Raw genomic sequence first — 16,372 nt, forward strand, 5'->3', positions numbered from 1 at the left:
GGAACTTGTCCAGCTCTGTCCCGGTCCCTGTGCAAAGGCACCTTTCTAAAAGGCCTCCCCAGCCGGAGCCTGCACTACTGTTGCTGACGCACTTACCACTGTCTGACCGAGTGATTGTGCACTTGTTCATTTGTTTACTGTTTGTCTCTACTCCTGAACATCGCTTTACAAGGGAGTACACTCACCATCCTGTGTGCTTCCTCGCTGGGTCTCCAGCTCACTGCCCAAACTTATCTCACCTCCTTGCTCCCTGACATCTGTTAACAGTGCTCTACAGGAAGGTTGCACTCCAAGGCTCCAAGGGGCCAGAGGCAGTCCTACTCGCTCTGCCCTTCCCAGCCACCCTGTGAGTAACACCCAATGCCCAGGCTGGCCACCATGGCCCTGATACCTGGGGCTGCCTGGAGTAGGCAGAGTGGTAACTTCACAGTCTTTCCTTAGAGGATCAGTCATTACAAAATGAACCAAAATCTGAGAGGCCTAACACCCCATAAAGGTAGAGAGGTAGCACAAAAGGTCCCTCCTAAGTCTGGGGACACTCTAGGCACCATGAGATCAAAACCAACAAGGGTGGTCCAGGTAGTGGGCCTTTCCTCAAAGCCTCAGACTCATGAATGTCACCACTGGGCTTCCCAAAGCTGTTCTTTGCCCACTGACACAACTTTTTGATGCAAAGACTATGTTTCCCAGGAGGCAGTGGGCACAGGACTGAGCCTTCCCCGACCCTTGTCCCGATACACCATACCCAGGAAGTCAGGAAGTTTGCGCGACAGACAAGCAGCACGTACACAGGAAGATGCAAACACTTCAGCTCTGCTCATCACCAGCACTGTGAGAGCCATGCAAGGAAATGAGACTCTCCACGGAGGGAATTAAACCATCTTCACATTACTGACCTCAAGGCCCATTAAGGAGGAAGTCGATTAAAGGGCTGCTGCTAATGAGCACCACTGCGGGAGCCAAGGGAAGTGGGAAAATGAAGCTGGCTCCCAGAGGAACACTAATGGGTGGATAGGGCGAGTGGCTTATGCCCAAGAGGAACTGGAGGGGTGGACGACGCACACGCCCCTCCTCTTTGGGGATTCTCTCCTCTTCCTGTCCCTAGGAGCCAAGGGTACACATGCCTGCTGCCTGGAAAGCACGCAGGACTGCAATTCCCCTTCCCCGCCTCCTCTCCCCTGTCATGTATTCAATGTGACAAGGAAGGTTTAAAGACTAGGCCAAGGTGGGCAGGGATTTGGAATACCCTATGTGCAGCTCTCTGGCACCCTGGGGCATGGGTCTCCTGAGTGGGCAGAAGGTGTCTGGAGGCCTGGCAAGGAGTGAGAATAACGCCATCACAAAGTCTCAAGTCCCCTCCACGGGGGCTGTCCAAGAAGAAGCAGAAGCCAGCCCCAACCGAGCCACCACAATCTGCTACACACCCTACCCCCAGCCCTCTCCGGCAATCTCATCTCCCACCCACCAGGAGCCAATGAGCCCCTCCACACACACCATGGGAATTCCAATCTCGTTGGTGCCGATGTACATATCTGGGCAGATGACTGAGCGGGCTGCATAGTCCACTCTCTTTCCCATCATGTGCTTTCGGAACAGGCCTTCCTTCTTCTCTAGGATCTTCATGGAGAAAAAAGTCCATAGAAAACATTAAGAAAAAAATTCAACTATGTTTATTCTTTTCTTGTTTCAATACAAACATGTTTATTATTTACCCTCTTCAGCTAGCAGTTGTTGCTCACCTGTCTAATGCCCGGGTACTTTTCCGTTGTTAATTTGTCCATCTCACTGTCAAACACAATATTGACGTGACTCTGAAGGCGAATCCAAATGTTGTAAAGTTTGTCTGTGAGGGACTGGCCTGAAAGTGCACTTAAAAAGGATCGGTCAATAGCAATTGAAGAGTCTTTTTCCTGGGAAGATAAAACCAAGAAAACATGCAAGATGGAAAAAAACTCCAGAAGGCCTGGCTTGGCTTTCTTTTCTCTCCCTAGCTCTGACAACAATGAGCTCTGTAGTTTGCCTTTATGTCCTCTGAACCTGATCAGAGGCAAAAGTACAGAGGCAGCTGAAGTACACATTAGCAAAACATCAGCCTCATTACATATTTACCAGCCTATCGCTGTCAAGTACTAAAATGAACTCAAAATTCATAAGCAGGCCCCTTTCTTTCTTATTTTTTTAAGACAGGGTCTCACTCTGTTGCCCCAGCTACAGTATGATCATAGCTCACTGCAACCTCAAACTTCTGGGCTCAAGTGATCCTCCTGCCTCAGCCTCCCAAGTAGCTAGGACCAAAGGCATGAACCACCATGCCCGGCTACTTCTTAAATTTTTTGTAGAGATTGGGTCTCACTATGTTGCTCAGTTTAGTCTCAAACTCCTAGGCTCAAGTGATCTTCCTGCCTTGGCCTCCCAAAGTGCTGGGATTACAGGTATGAGCCACCATGCCTGGCCAAGCAGGCGCCTTCCTTGAGGCATTTGCTGACACCAAATGCTTTACTACATAGTTCCTAAAGAAACCTTAGAAGTCCTTCCCACATCAATACTTTTCTTACAAAGCTCTATTATCCTGCCAGATAACTGAGCTTTATTTATGGTCTTAGAAAAGTACTTATAAAAACACATGTGGGCCGGGCACGGTGGCTCACGCCTATAATCCTAGCACTCTGGGTGGCAGAGGCGGGTGATCACTCAAGGTCAGGAGTTTGAAACCAGCTTGAGCAAGAGCAAGACCCTGTCTCTACTATAAATAGAAAGAAAGTAATTGGCCAATTAAAAATATATAGAAAAAATTAGCCGGGCATGGCGGCGTATGCCTTGTGTCCCAGCTACTCGGGAGGCTGAGGCAGGAGGATTGCTTGAGCCCAGGAGTCTGAGGTTGCTGTGAGCTAGGCTGATGCCACGGCACTCAGAGACAGAATGAGACTGTCTCAAAAAAAAAAAAAAGTTAAAAAACAAATGCAGGTAGAAACTGTATTTTCTTTTTCCTTTTTTTTTTTTTTTTGAGACAGAGTCTCACTTTGTTGCCCAGGCTAGAGTGAGTACCATGGCGTCAGCCTAACTCACAACAACCTCAAACCCCTGGGCTCAAGCAATTCTCCTGCCTCAGCCTCCCGAGTAGCTGGGATTACAGGCATGCGCCACCATGCCTGGCTAATTTTTTGTATATATTTTTAGTTGGCCAATTAATTTCTTTCCATTTATAGTAGAGACGGGGTCTCGCTCTTGCTCAGACTGGTTTCGAACTCCTGAACTCAAGCAATCTGCCTGCCTCGGCCTCCCAGAGTGCTAGGATTACAGGCGTGAGCTACCGCGCCCGGCCTGTATTTCCTTTTTCTTAACCACTTCGGTATGGTGCTCCCTGGCCGCAAAACCTTGCCCATTAGCCGGCACTCATAGTCTGTATGATAGTTTGTGCTGTGCATTGACGACGAATCGTTTTGCTCTTGTGTGATGAGGAAAGCTTTAAAGCACTCAAAGCTTGTTTTACTTTACAGGCAGCTTACTTGTAATGTAAATCAGAATAGGTAACATATACATATATGTTTTTATTACGTTATTTTTAAATGTTCACAATTTTATTTTGATAAATGAAAAATTAGAAAAGTCATATCATGGCTATCAGCTAAAGTTGACGTTCAGCTGTGCATGTTCACCTGTGGCTACTGACTATAGTCGACTCTCATACCAAAGTGGCTAAAAGGAAAAATGTTTGCCACATGCTATTCCATGTTATCGGTTAAGATGTGGGTCCCCAACTGGGCTATGTCAAGTTACTGGCTGATTGCCAAACCTTGCTGGACTATTTAACCAATCCTTTTTAGTATTTCTGCCCCTGGCTTTGTCTCCTCTTCTTCCTGTACCTGCCCAGGGGACAGGAATACAGAGGCCTTAAGCTGCCTTAGGGCACCACCTACTGGCCCTCTCTGGCTCGACACAAGGAGATAGCCAAGATCCCATGTCCTTCAGTATAGTCAGATGAGAGACAAAACCTGTCAGCGTGTCGGAGTGGGAGGGGCGAAGGCGAGAGAAGATCCAGGAAATGAGAGTGTCATGAGAACCCAACAGTGATGAAGTGGGCTTGTCCTCAACCCTGAGGAATACAGGTATCTTCTTTACTTACAGAGAAAACAAATGTATCTCTATATGCAATGTTCAGGGTCCCTTCTGGCTGAAGGAGCCTCACAGGGAGAGACAGTTACCTACATGATGACAGGGGCCCTAAACTCACTGCTTATGGCACTCCCTGGCTCAGGGCCACATGGTTACCTGTGAAGTTAGGGAGACCATATCTCACTGGCGCATCCCCAGTGCCCAGACAGCGCCTGGTAGGGGCTGCTGACATGAACAGGGAACACAGAAGCAAGGTGGGGAAGAAACAAGAATGTGTGTTGTGAATCACAGGGAAGGAGGAGACTGTGACTTAGAAATCAGAGAGGATGCTGTTCTTGGAGAGACCAAGCTTCTGTTTGACAAAGGGGATGCCCTATTTTTTTTTTTTTGAGACAGAGTCTCACTTTGTTGTCCAGGCTACAGTGAGTGCCGTGGCGTCAACCTAGCTCACAGCAAACTCAAACTCCTGGGCTCAAGTGATCCTTCTGCCTCAGCCTCCCGAGTAGCTGGGACTACAAGCATGTGCCACCATGCCCGGCTAATTTTTTCTATATATATTAGTTGGCCAATTAATTTCTATTTATAGTAGAGACGGGGTCTTGCTCTTGCTCAGGCTGGTTTTGAACTCCTGACCTCGAGCAATCCGCCCACCTAGACCTCCCAGAGTGCTAGGATTACAGGCGTGAGCCACCGCCCTGGCCGGGGATGCCCTATTTTTAAGATATATCAAAATAAAATTCCCAGCCCTGATCACTGGTTATCCTAAAGACTTCTTTCCTAAATTGAACTAAGGCATGTAGATGGAAGATTTCTCTTATGCCAAGGAGTTTTAAAGCACACCTCTACTGGCTGATCAGAAAGCTTAAGCAAAACCAAAGAAAGCTCCAAGGAGAAAGGCTGGATGACCCAGAGCTAAGTATCCAGGAGACAGTGGCACCACCTTGTGGCAGGACTGTGCCAGCAGCGGGGAGTCTGAGAGCCCTGCCTGTCTGCCCTCTGCCCAAGGCTGGAGATGAGACAGGCCAGAGAGCGTTTCAGAGCTGGGAAGGATCTCAGTGACCTCAGCAAGCTTTCTGAGTGCCCAATTTGTCTTCATGCCCACTAAAGATGTAGCACAGGACTTAGCACACCGAAGGGGCTCAGGAAATGTTAGCTGAGATTGTCCTATGGTGGGAAGTTCCCATCCACAACACTGCCTTCCTGACCCCAATGCTAGAGACATTAAAGAGCCCAAAACAGAGCCAGGGGACATGAGCTCTAGCACTGTGATCCAGGAGGGACACTTTAGAACCCAAAGGAAGTAGACTGTTCCTTACAGAGCTGCCAACAGCTCATGGCCCAGAATGGCCTAGGTGTGAAATCTCAACACAAACCACACATATTTTTACAGTAGAGAATAGCCTAAGAAATTAAAGTGAGTCAACTAAGGTCATTAGGCACTGTCATTAGGGGCAGAACCTCGACCAGAACCCAGACCTTTCCATGCTCAGGCCCATGCTTGTCCCCCTGACATTCACTAGGTGCCTCCCAAGCCCATATCTCCTACTCAGGGTGCGGCCGGCTGCACAGAACATCCTGGCCAGCATTTCCCGGCACTCTCGGTGTCTGCATCCACACTGCACAGTTAGAACTAAGTGTGTGTGCTGTGACATCAGCACCAGGGCAGCCCTGACCTCCTCGGTGGTGGGCAAGGCCACATCCCAGGGCAGCTTCTGTTCTTGGGCCATCAATGCCAGAAGCTTTTGGATCAGAACGACGTCCTTCATGACGGCCTGCAAATTCACCGTCTGGCCATTGGTGAACATCTGGTCCCCCAGGCGACTGACAGGGCGATACCTACAGAGGGACATGTGGAATCAACAAATGTCTAGCATGAGGGAGGGCTGTGTTCTTCAGCCTCTCACCCGTACCTACGGCGGGCAATAGAGTCCACCAGGCTCAGAACCATTGACATTCCTATTGCACTCACAACACACGGAGAGGAGAGGACTCCCTGGGTGAACTGCGGCTTTGTTTCTCAGTGCCACGCCCCTTCCGCCCCTCCTGGAGGTCAGGGTTCAGTTCCTCAATAAGCCTTTTCTTGACATTTTAGATAATTTTTTTTAAAAACCCCAAACACCTTTTTTCAGGTCAAATAAGCTATTTAGAAGACGTTACCTTGAGGGCGGCACTACCAAGAAATCCAGAAAGAACATACTGGGATTGAATCTGGACTCCGTGCCAACATCATCCAGTCCCGAAAATAGGTAATTCAGAAAGAATCCTGTGTTTGAAATAAATAAGCCAGAGAGATCATTTAAAACTATCAGTAAGGGTATGGGAGGACAACAGAATACAGGATAATATGTAGAATAAGATGACATTTTTAAATCAAAAACAAATAAAAAACAGCCTCTGTGTGTTTATGTGCAGGTTAGATAACAGGACAAAGGCAGGTACTATAGGGACAACAGTGCTTAAAACAGGGACTAACATGGGCAGGGATGGGGAAAAAAACCTTTCCTTTGTTTTAGTCCCTCCTGGACTATTAAACTTAACACACACACACATACATATCAAGTATTTATTACTTTGGTATTTATAAAAAACATATTGAAAAAACATATTGAAATAAAAAAATTAACCAAAAATGTTAGCCTCCTTAAAAACAAAACAAAACAAAAACCTCCCCACGTGGGTGCTGGTAAGAAGGGATCTTCTGTGGATCACAGCTGTATTTCAAGTTTCCAGTCACTTAAAAAAATGCTCAGAGAAAATTAATAAAATGTGTTAGGACCTGCCACAGAAATGTGGATGACTTGAATGCCTTTTCTCTGATATCCCTTTAACAATATGTTCATTTCTAAGTGCTGATTACACCGATTATGGTCAGTGTTCCAGAACACACTCTCAGAGGGTGTACGACACAGGAGTTTGAATATACTGCACAGGGGATTTTCCCTTTTGGGAGGGAACTGAACTGTATAAAAATCTAAATTTAAAAAAAAAAAAGATTTCATTCTTTAATTCAAAGAAGGAATTCCCTGGCTCACGCCTGTAATCCTAGCACTCTGGGAGGCCGAGGCAGGCGGATTGCTCGAGGTCAGGAGTTCGAAACCAGCCTGAGCCTGAGCGAGACCCCGTCTCTACTATAAATAGAAAGAAATTAATTGGCCAACTAATATATATAGAAAAAATTAGCCAGGCATGGTGGTGCATGCCTGTAGTCCCAGTTACTCGGGAGGCTGAGGCAGGAGGATCGCCTGAGCCCAGGAGATTGAGGTTGCTGTGAGCTAGGCTGATGCCACGGCACTCACTCTAGCCTGGGCAACAAAAGGGAGACTCCGTCTCAAAAAAAACAAAGAAGGAATTCCCTTAGAAATCTTAAAAAAGCCTTTCACTTATGGGCATTTAAAACAAGGTGAGTTATTATGATGAACCTTCTAAAATTATGCCAATTTGTATTAAGCAAGACCTACCAGAAACTGCCATTTGAAGACCAGGCTCAGTTACAATAATTGGCAAGTTTTTGATGCCAGGTATGACTACTCCTGCTTTATGAGGCCTCAATGTCAGTGTACCCTGAAGCCCTCCTCAGACCTCTAGATCTATTTCAGAAGAGAGTTACAACTTAAAAAAAATAAGTTGATCACAACTTAAAAAAAATAAAAATAATACAGTAGGGTTAGTGAGCTCAGGAATTAAAGCCTGGAGAAGATAAGGGTGATTTCTTTCTTTTTTTTTTTTTTTTTAATTTTCTATTTTTCTATATATATATTAGTTAGCCAATTATTTTCTTTCTATTTATAGTAGAGACGGGGTCTCGCTCTTGCTCAGGCTGGTTTTGAACTCCTGACCTTGAGCAATCTGCCCACCTCGGCCTCCCAGAGTGCTAGGATTACAGGTGAGAGCCACCGCGCCCGGCCTAGGGGTGATTTCTTTAGTCTAGTACAGCACCTTCATTCTCCCAAAGGACAAAAAGATGTTCTCGGGCACTGGTGGGTGTCAGGTACCCTCGTTTTCCCATCTGAGCATCCTCAATTCCTGTAGCCAAAGAGGAAAATCAAACAACAATAAATCAGTAACAGGTACTCTTTCTACCATGGGATTAATCAATTCTTTGTCCCCACCCTGCAAAGCCTGTAATTTGGCCACAGAAATCAATCTCTAGAATGCCATATTCTCAGCCCTGGATTCCCTACTCCCCCTGCAATTTAGTAAAGAAAACAATATGGCTATAGTATAAAACTTAAAAAACAGAGCAAAAGAAAATATCACCCCCCATCTCATCACATTAATATAACTATTATCACTTTTATATATTCTTTTCTAGTCCTTTGGTTTATACAACTGTTATATATAATTGTAACTTTAAGTGTAGACTTATTTTGTATACTACTTTGCTCATTTAGTATCATACCATGAGCATTTCCAATGTTGCTCTATACTTGGCCACTGCTTTTACTGGCTAAGCAATATTCCACTGAGGATGTTTCCTGATTTATTTAATCATACTCTCGTAGTTAGACATTTGGATTGATTCCAATTTTTTCCTATTATAAGTAACATTATGATAAATAACTTTATGTACACAGTTTTTACCAGAAAGGTTCACATAAGTAGAATTATGGATAAATGAGTGTGAACATTTTTAGAGGTAAATAGATACTGATTTTTTTTTTTATAACTATCATACTGGTATGTGAGGATAGATTGATCTTGGTTTCTCAGACTAAGCAACATCACTCTAGATAGTATCTGCCAGCTATACCTAGATTAAATCAGAAAACCTGACTTAGGGCTGCCATTCAGGAGGCATTTAGCTGACTCATAAAGACGATTAAGCGGTGTGGTCCTTTAGGTTTAAAACTATCAATTTTTTTCTGGGATGCATTTGCTGAAATTAAAAATTGCTCAACTTTCCCTTTTTATGTACTTATCAGGGCAGGATGTATGCCTTGTCTGTGTTTCTAACACCTAACACAGTGTCTAGCACATAGCAAATATTAAATAGTCAATGACTCAAATATAGATTTCAAAATATCCCAAGATAATCTATACTTAAAAACTCCAAACTTTTGCCTTTTGCTACACTTTTATTAAAATGTAGCTTCATTCCACTGCCAATTCTCCAACTAGTTTCTTTACAATCTGTGGAGGATATGTCATCACAAGTTTTTAGAGAAATCACTGACTTAGATAATAATTAACTATATATTTATATGTATATTATAAATATATATTAACTAACAATGCACCATAATTTATTTAACTAGTCTCTATTAATAGGCATTTAGTCACAGCCAATTTGAAACTATTTAAACAATCATGTGGGTAGTCTAATTCCTTAGGATCAAGTCATAGAAGTAGAATTGTCAGGTCAAGGAGTCTGTGCATTTAAAGTTTTAACACCCATAAAGGGAAAACATTTCAGTGAGTTAATGCAATTGAAGAATGGCTTTGACCTTCAAGGATAACCACAGCATTAGAAAACTTCTTTATGTCCAGTGGGAAAAAACAGATCCCATTAACCTAAAGACCAGTTTGGTGGGCATTTCTGGAAATGAGCATCTGAACCTTCTCTCCCACTAAGCAAGTGTGAAAGGCTGAGGAAGATTGGTCAAACTTCCCCAGCTCCTGTCCCAGCAATGCCACCATTCCAGCTTAGGCACCATGAAGACAGAGGTTGTTCAATCACAGCATCTTCAAGAGTCAAAAGAGACCTGTGGGAGGCCACCTTCTAACATAGGCTGTACCCCCTCCTAACAAGACATCTCAACAGCCTGCAACGACAAAATCTGCCTAGCTGGGATTTCAGAGCATCTCCAAAGTGACTTTCTTTCAGTGAGAGCTGCCATATGAAAATGGGGTTTAGAGGTCAAATAACCTGGGAAAACTGTTGACAGTGGCTGTGGGAGTATCTTGGTTATAAGAGTTCTCGTTTTAAATGCTAATGTGCCACCTAGGACTCAGGAAGTATATATATCATTTCACAAGCTCACAGCACTCCTCATGGGATCACTAGTCCATGGGGACCATTTAGGTGCAGGCCTCATTTCTTGGTTCCCTCTGGTACCAGGAACACAGTCAGATCCATGCTCAGAGCACTCACCTGCCTCCATACTACCCAGGCTCCCTGCAGTTACTGATCTGTGTCACCAGCAGCCCCTTCTGAGAGCAGAGGCCAGATGGTCTGGTCTCTATTAGGCATAGTGCCCACAAATATGGTCCTGGCATGATGCTGACCACCCAACAAGTAAATCTTTGCAAAATACTAAAAACCCAATCCTGGAGCTGTCAAGGACTACTGTCTACTAGTTTCTAATGCACAGACTTTTGGTTGCACCATTATATTCTCATGGCTACAGTGAAAGATTATTTCAGAGGAACAGGTTTGGCAAAGGCACTGAAAGGTTACTTCACTGCTGGCCATTTGTCCCATAGAAATAGTTATCTTCTTAGAATTCTGACTTTCTTTGTTCTTGATCTATGAACATTTTTTTAAGGCATCCTAAGAGCTACAGCAGCAAATCCCAACTGGTATTAAGAGAAAATTATTTTAAGTGTTATTTAACAGGTAAGTATAGAAAAATCCACTCTTGAGGTATTAACTGACAACCATTAAATAAAATTAAACAGGCTGTCTGAATGCAGAAAGACCAGGTACTCCCAAGGTTTAGGACACATCTGACGGCCATGTATGAGAAACATGGTGGAGGAGCTCCTCCAAGGACCCAGCCTGCTTACCCACGGGTTCTGGGTCCTTCTGGTCAGCTTTCCTGTGCACCATGGCTGGAAACGTGATCGTCAACTTGCTGTTGTGTTCCTTTCGGACAACTGACCGCCCAGTCCTAAAAGGGGCAGTTATGATTGAGGAGAGAAAAAAAAAAAAACCAATAAGACATTTAATAGTAGTTGTGAGTGACTGGCCAGAGACGTCTCACCTGGGGAAAGGGAAAGGCAAGCACCCCGATACTCACTTGCAGTGGGGACATCGCTTAGCAGCCATATGTGCCTTCCAGAAGTAAGCAATGAGCTTGCTCCTGCTCTCACACACATTTTTTACCTGTTAAAAAAAAAAAGGTCAGAGAACTTTTGGAGTGCCATTTTCAGAATCCAATATATACTCATTTTCAAGTTAATTTTAACCAGAGGAAACACTGCTCCCCCACTTTCTTAAACAAAATCTTCCACGGAACCCTAATATAGCCGAGCTCTGCCAATTACTGAGTGACCTCTTTAAGCCTTGTTCCCCCATTTATAACATAGGAATAAGAACAGTAACCATTCAGCAAGCCGTTGATAAGACAAAGAGATCATGTATGCAGTGGGGGGCTTGGAATACAGTAAGTACTCAATAAATGCTAGTTACTATAATTTTTAAAACAAACCTCTCTGGAAGCAGCTGGCCTCCCTCAGATGATCCTCAGGGTTCTGAAGGAACCTGAGCCTGGTGCAAATGGGAACCACCTACAAGCTTGTATAACCCCCACTTGGACCCTTCCCCAGACCAATTAAATCAGAATCTCTGGAGTGATACCTGGGCATGAGGTGAATCAGATTTGAAGATTAGTACTGTGGGCTGATTATCTACTCTATCCATCTATTCATTCATTGAACAGAGTACTACTACTTACACAGGTGTTATGGAGGGGAAGATGAGGTAGCAATGGTGGAGAGAGAAAGTGTTAGAGAGACAAAAGTGGATATTTGTTGAATGTTACACCTAAAAACACCTAAATTACCTGATGTCACCTAACCATTTCATTGGTCCTGCAGGCAGGCACTAGAGATGAGGCAATGGACACTTGGGGACAGCTCTGTAATTTGTGAGGTCATAGCCCTCATTAACAGGCAGATTTGGGATTCAAATGCAAGTCAACTCTGGGAAGCCAAAAGTGTAAGCAATGACAGTGCAGAGGGAACTATGACAATTAGGCTGAAAACAGTTATAGGAGAAGAGAGGCAGTGATAACTCACATGTGCGCCCTGGGACCCCAGGAGGTTGTTCTGCACGATTTCAGCTGTGTATTGCTCTAACTCTTCCTGAATTTCGAAGGCAGAAGGATTAGCATTTTCTTCTAGAAACTGAAAAACAAAGAGGAAAACCATATTACTGCAGAAAGCCATAGTACTATAGGAGCCTCTTCAAGAGTGGAAAAGATTATTTTGAGGGGAATAAAAGAACCCATGTCTGTTGCGTTGTATTTTCAAAACAGCAAGGCAACATCACTGTTAAAATATCAAACAAAAAGCCTGAGCAGGTCACGCTTGAAGCTCTAACTCGAGGGGAGAGGGAGGGCAAAGGCAATATACATAACCTTAACATTTGTACTCCTATAATATGCTTAAATAAAAAAAAAAGAAGAAGCCTGAGCAAAAGCAAGACCCCATCTCTACAAAAACCAGAAAAATTAGCTGGGCATTCTGGCATGCACCTGTAATCCCAGCTACTTGAGAGGCTGAGACAGGAAGATTACTTGAGCCCAGGAGTTTGAGGTTGCAGTGAGCTATGACGTTGCCACTCACTAGCCTGGGCGACAGAACAAGATCCTGTCTCAAAAAAAAAAAAAAAAAAAAAATCAAACAAGAGAACATCTTGCTTCCAGTAACAGTGTTTTAGATTATTCAGAACACACCTAAGACCGCAAGGGACCAAGACAGGTTAAAATATTTTTAAAATCTTAATGCTCTGAAGAGCTGACAAGACAATGAGGAATAACCAGGCCAAATGGAAGGAGAAACAGGAATCTAGCGAGGACAAAGAGCATGCATGCCACATGTGCATTGTTCAGTATATTCATGTGCCCCTGGGGCACAGATGTCCATGATGCTCCCTGAAGCACTGTGACATGGCAGCCCTGGCCTTGAGTGTATTTTCCAATTCAGTACTTTCGAACATATTTTGAAGCTCTCAAATGGTGTAGGAGGCAGAAATCAAAGTCTAAAGCTAAGTCGGGTGTAGTGGAGCATGTCTGTAATCCCAGCTACTTGGGAAGCTGCAGTGGGAGGATCATTTGAGCCCAGGAGTTCAAGGCTACAGTGAGCTATGATTGTGCTTGTGAATAGCCACTGCATTTCGGCTTGGGCAACATAGCAAGACCTTATCTCTTAAAAAACAAAACAAAAACACCTAAAGCTAGTGCAAGAATAGGAATCTAATAGAAAATCATCACTCCCCGCCCTAGAAAGCTGGGAACCCAAAGGGCTATACCCTCAGGAACTACCAACCCTCCTGCAATCATTTGGGCAGTCCAGTCCATCTTTGAACCTGGACTATGGTTGGTAGCGTTGCCAAGAAGCAATGAGAATCCTCTCTAGAGGAAGGCAGCATTATCCCATGCCTCAAATGATTATTCCCACAAAGAATTCTTAAAGTACAGTGGCAAACAAACTGTCAAAAATAAGTACACAAGGGAACAAGGGAAGGGGAGAGAGTTTCTGCAGACATGGACATTATGTTGACATTGAAGGGTATCTTATGGATAATTGTTACTTTGTAACTATTTGTTAGATTACACATATGATTAAAGCATTTTTCTGAGTATATTTCATTAAAATTTTTTTTTAAGAGCGTAGGCACCGTAAGTAATTTCATGCCAATAAATTTTAAACTTTAGATGAAATGGACAGATTCCTAAAAAAATATAACTGAGTAAAAGTTTAAGAAAATTCTTTCTCTCTCCTTTTACCCTCTTGGATCACTCTTTCAGACAAATTTGACTTTGAGTTAACTTTTTATCTCTGTTTCCCTGGAAGCGTGATTATAAGTGGAAATGTCAGTTGTGTCATTAGGCAACATTGCTGATGATAAAAGTGACTGGATTGGGTAGATAGACTGCATCAGGACTATGAATGAACTTTATATAAATACCTGGGAAACACCAGTTCTGAGCTTCTCTAGGTCCTAACTCAGCATATCATTGAGGGTCCCAGGAAGCCCAGCCCATGGAACCGTCACAGAGGATATCAATTCCTTTTTCGGACATGGGGCTTCTAGGCCAGGGTGGCTCCTGAAGCCACTGATACAATCTTGTTCTTTTGCTCTGGAGCAGTCAGTCACATGGGGAGCCATAGAAGACTAGTCCCTGGACACCCATGAGGACAACTGCTAAAGAGAAACGTGTGGCACTGCCCTGCTGGCATACTATGTCTCCAGTCTTCCACAAACTCTTTCAGAACATTTTTTTAAAGAGAGAGAAAAAGAAAGAATTCTGTAATTCATCTTATGAAGCTGATATAATCTAGATACCCAAACTAATCACAGATGTAAAAATCCTAAGCAAAATATTAGGAAATCAAATATATCATGAACAAGTTGGGTTTATCACAGGAATTCAAGATTAGTTTAACATTAGAATAGGAATTGAGTAACTTCACCATGTTACCTGCTTAAAAAGGAGACAAATTACCTGAAAATCTCAATAGATACCATTAATAAAAAAGTGACAAAATTCAATATTCAGCTATAAAAGAGCTTCCTAATCTGCTAAAAAAGACTATAAATGCTCAGCTAACACCATACTTAATGGTGAAATAGTGAAAGGTTTCCCAAATTTTCTTGGTACAATTTATTTTTATTTTGACTCAATCTCAAACTTACAGAAAAGTTCCAAGTATTTCTAAAAATCTTCTTTTGGGGTAAATCATTTGAGAGTAGGTTGCTGATCTGATGGTCTATCACCCCCAAATACTTTGGTGAACATTTTATACGAACAGGGACACTCTCCAATCCAACCATGATATAAACATAAAAAACAGTAAATCAACATTAAAAAATTATTACCATCTATCCTCAGACACCATTTGAGTTTTGCCAATTCTCTTAAAAATGTCCTTCATAGCAAAAATATCCAGTTCAGAGCCACTTGTTATGTTGCATCTACTCGTTATGTCTTTTTTTAGTCTCCTTCGGTTTAGAATAGGTTCCTTAATCTTTAACTTTGAAGGCATTAACATTTTTGAAGATTAAAGGTGAGTTTCATAGAAAATCCCTCAATTTAGGTGCACCTGATGCATTTTTGGTAGGAATATCCAGAAGTGACACTCTGTTCTCACTGCATCGTATAAGGCAGTAAGTGATTTCAACCTGTCCCAGTCCATGGTGTTCACTTTGACCACTTGATTTAGGGTGCGACTGACTGCTAAGGCTTCTCTACAATACAGTTACTCTTCTCCCCCACCAACCTTTGAAATTAATAAAGATGATGTGTGTGTATGTATGTGGGAGAGTGGCAGTATTTTCAAAGTGTGTAAGTAGCCTGTTACTTAAACTTTCAGTCATTCAGTTCATTCTTTCATTTATAACAGTATGAACTCATGGTGTTCATGGATTCCTAGTTCATGCAATGGGTTATAATCATTTACTATCGTCATTTATTTTGATGCTCAAATTGTGTCACATTAGGCCAATGTGAGCCCTTCACAGATGCTCCTGTGTCTTTTTGACATCTCCCATAATTCTCTGAGCACGTTCCATCTAGGCTGGTGTTGTACTTTCTGTCCCAGCCCTAGATCAGCTATTTCTCCAAGAAACCCTTTTAGTGGAGAACAGTATTTGGAAGCCAAGCTATGGGTGCCAGGTATACTCATCTGGACCACTGTTCCAAGACCTTCCCAAGGACAGAGTCAGGGGAAAATACATGTGTATACACACACACACTTCACACTGATACTTTTTTTTTTTTTTTTTTTTTTTTTTTTGAGACAGAGTTTCGCTTTGTTGTCCAGGCTAGAGTGAGTGCCGTGGCGTCAGCCTAGCTCACAGCAACCTCAAACTCCTGGGCTCAAGCGATCCTCCTGCCTCAGCCTCCCGAGTAGCTGGGACTACAGGCATGTGCCACCATGCCCGGCTAATTTTTTATATATATATCAGTTGGCCAATTAATTTCTTTCTATTTATAGTAGAGACGGGGTCTCACTCTTGCTCAGGCTGGTTTTGAACTCCTGACCTTGAGCAATCCGCCCGCCTCGGCCTCCCAAGAGCTAGGATTACAGGCGTGAGCCACAGCGCCCGGCCCACACTGATACTTTTAATTCTACTTCAACAGTACAGAATTAATTCTATGTCTTCTCTCTTGTGTATTTGTAACTTTCTTTGCTGACAGTGTGAAATCGGGCCCCCACTATCCTTAACTTATATATTCATTCAATCAATCTCTCTCCCTGTATGTAACTACTCTATCTCTGCTGTCATCCACTCCTCTGCATGGACCCCTCTCACCTTGCTCTACCCATCTAATTGTCGTTAGCACCAGGGCTCACACCCACACCAGTCCAT

General features: G+C 43.3%; 1 protein-coding gene across 2 annotated transcripts in view; it reads right to left on the minus strand.

Moving 5' to 3' along the window:
• POLR1A (RNA polymerase I subunit A) overlaps positions 1-16,372 on the minus strand; it is a 68,247-nt gene that overhangs the window by 42,530 nt on the left and 9,345 nt on the right. For both annotated transcript variants that reach the window (XM_076000945.1, XM_012774311.3), the window contains exons 4-11: positions 12,073-12,180; positions 11,073-11,158; positions 10,840-10,943; positions 8,050-8,136; positions 6,271-6,376; positions 5,787-5,949; positions 1,740-1,910; positions 1,495-1,617 (exon numbers count right to left, since the gene is read on the minus strand). In XM_076000945.1, coding sequence (XP_075857060.1) covers positions 1,495-1,617; positions 1,740-1,910; positions 5,787-5,949; positions 6,271-6,376; positions 8,050-8,136; positions 10,840-10,943; positions 11,073-11,158; positions 12,073-12,180 — 948 coding nt within the window. The remainder of the gene's footprint in view (positions 1-1,494; positions 1,618-1,739; positions 1,911-5,786; positions 5,950-6,270; positions 6,377-8,049; positions 8,137-10,839; positions 10,944-11,072; positions 11,159-12,072; positions 12,181-16,372) is intronic.

This window comes from Microcebus murinus, chromosome 3, assembly GCF_040939455.1.
Source record: "Microcebus murinus isolate Inina chromosome 3, M.murinus_Inina_mat1.0, whole genome shotgun sequence".
NCBI classification, from domain to species: domain Eukaryota; kingdom Metazoa; phylum Chordata; class Mammalia; order Primates; family Cheirogaleidae; genus Microcebus; species Microcebus murinus.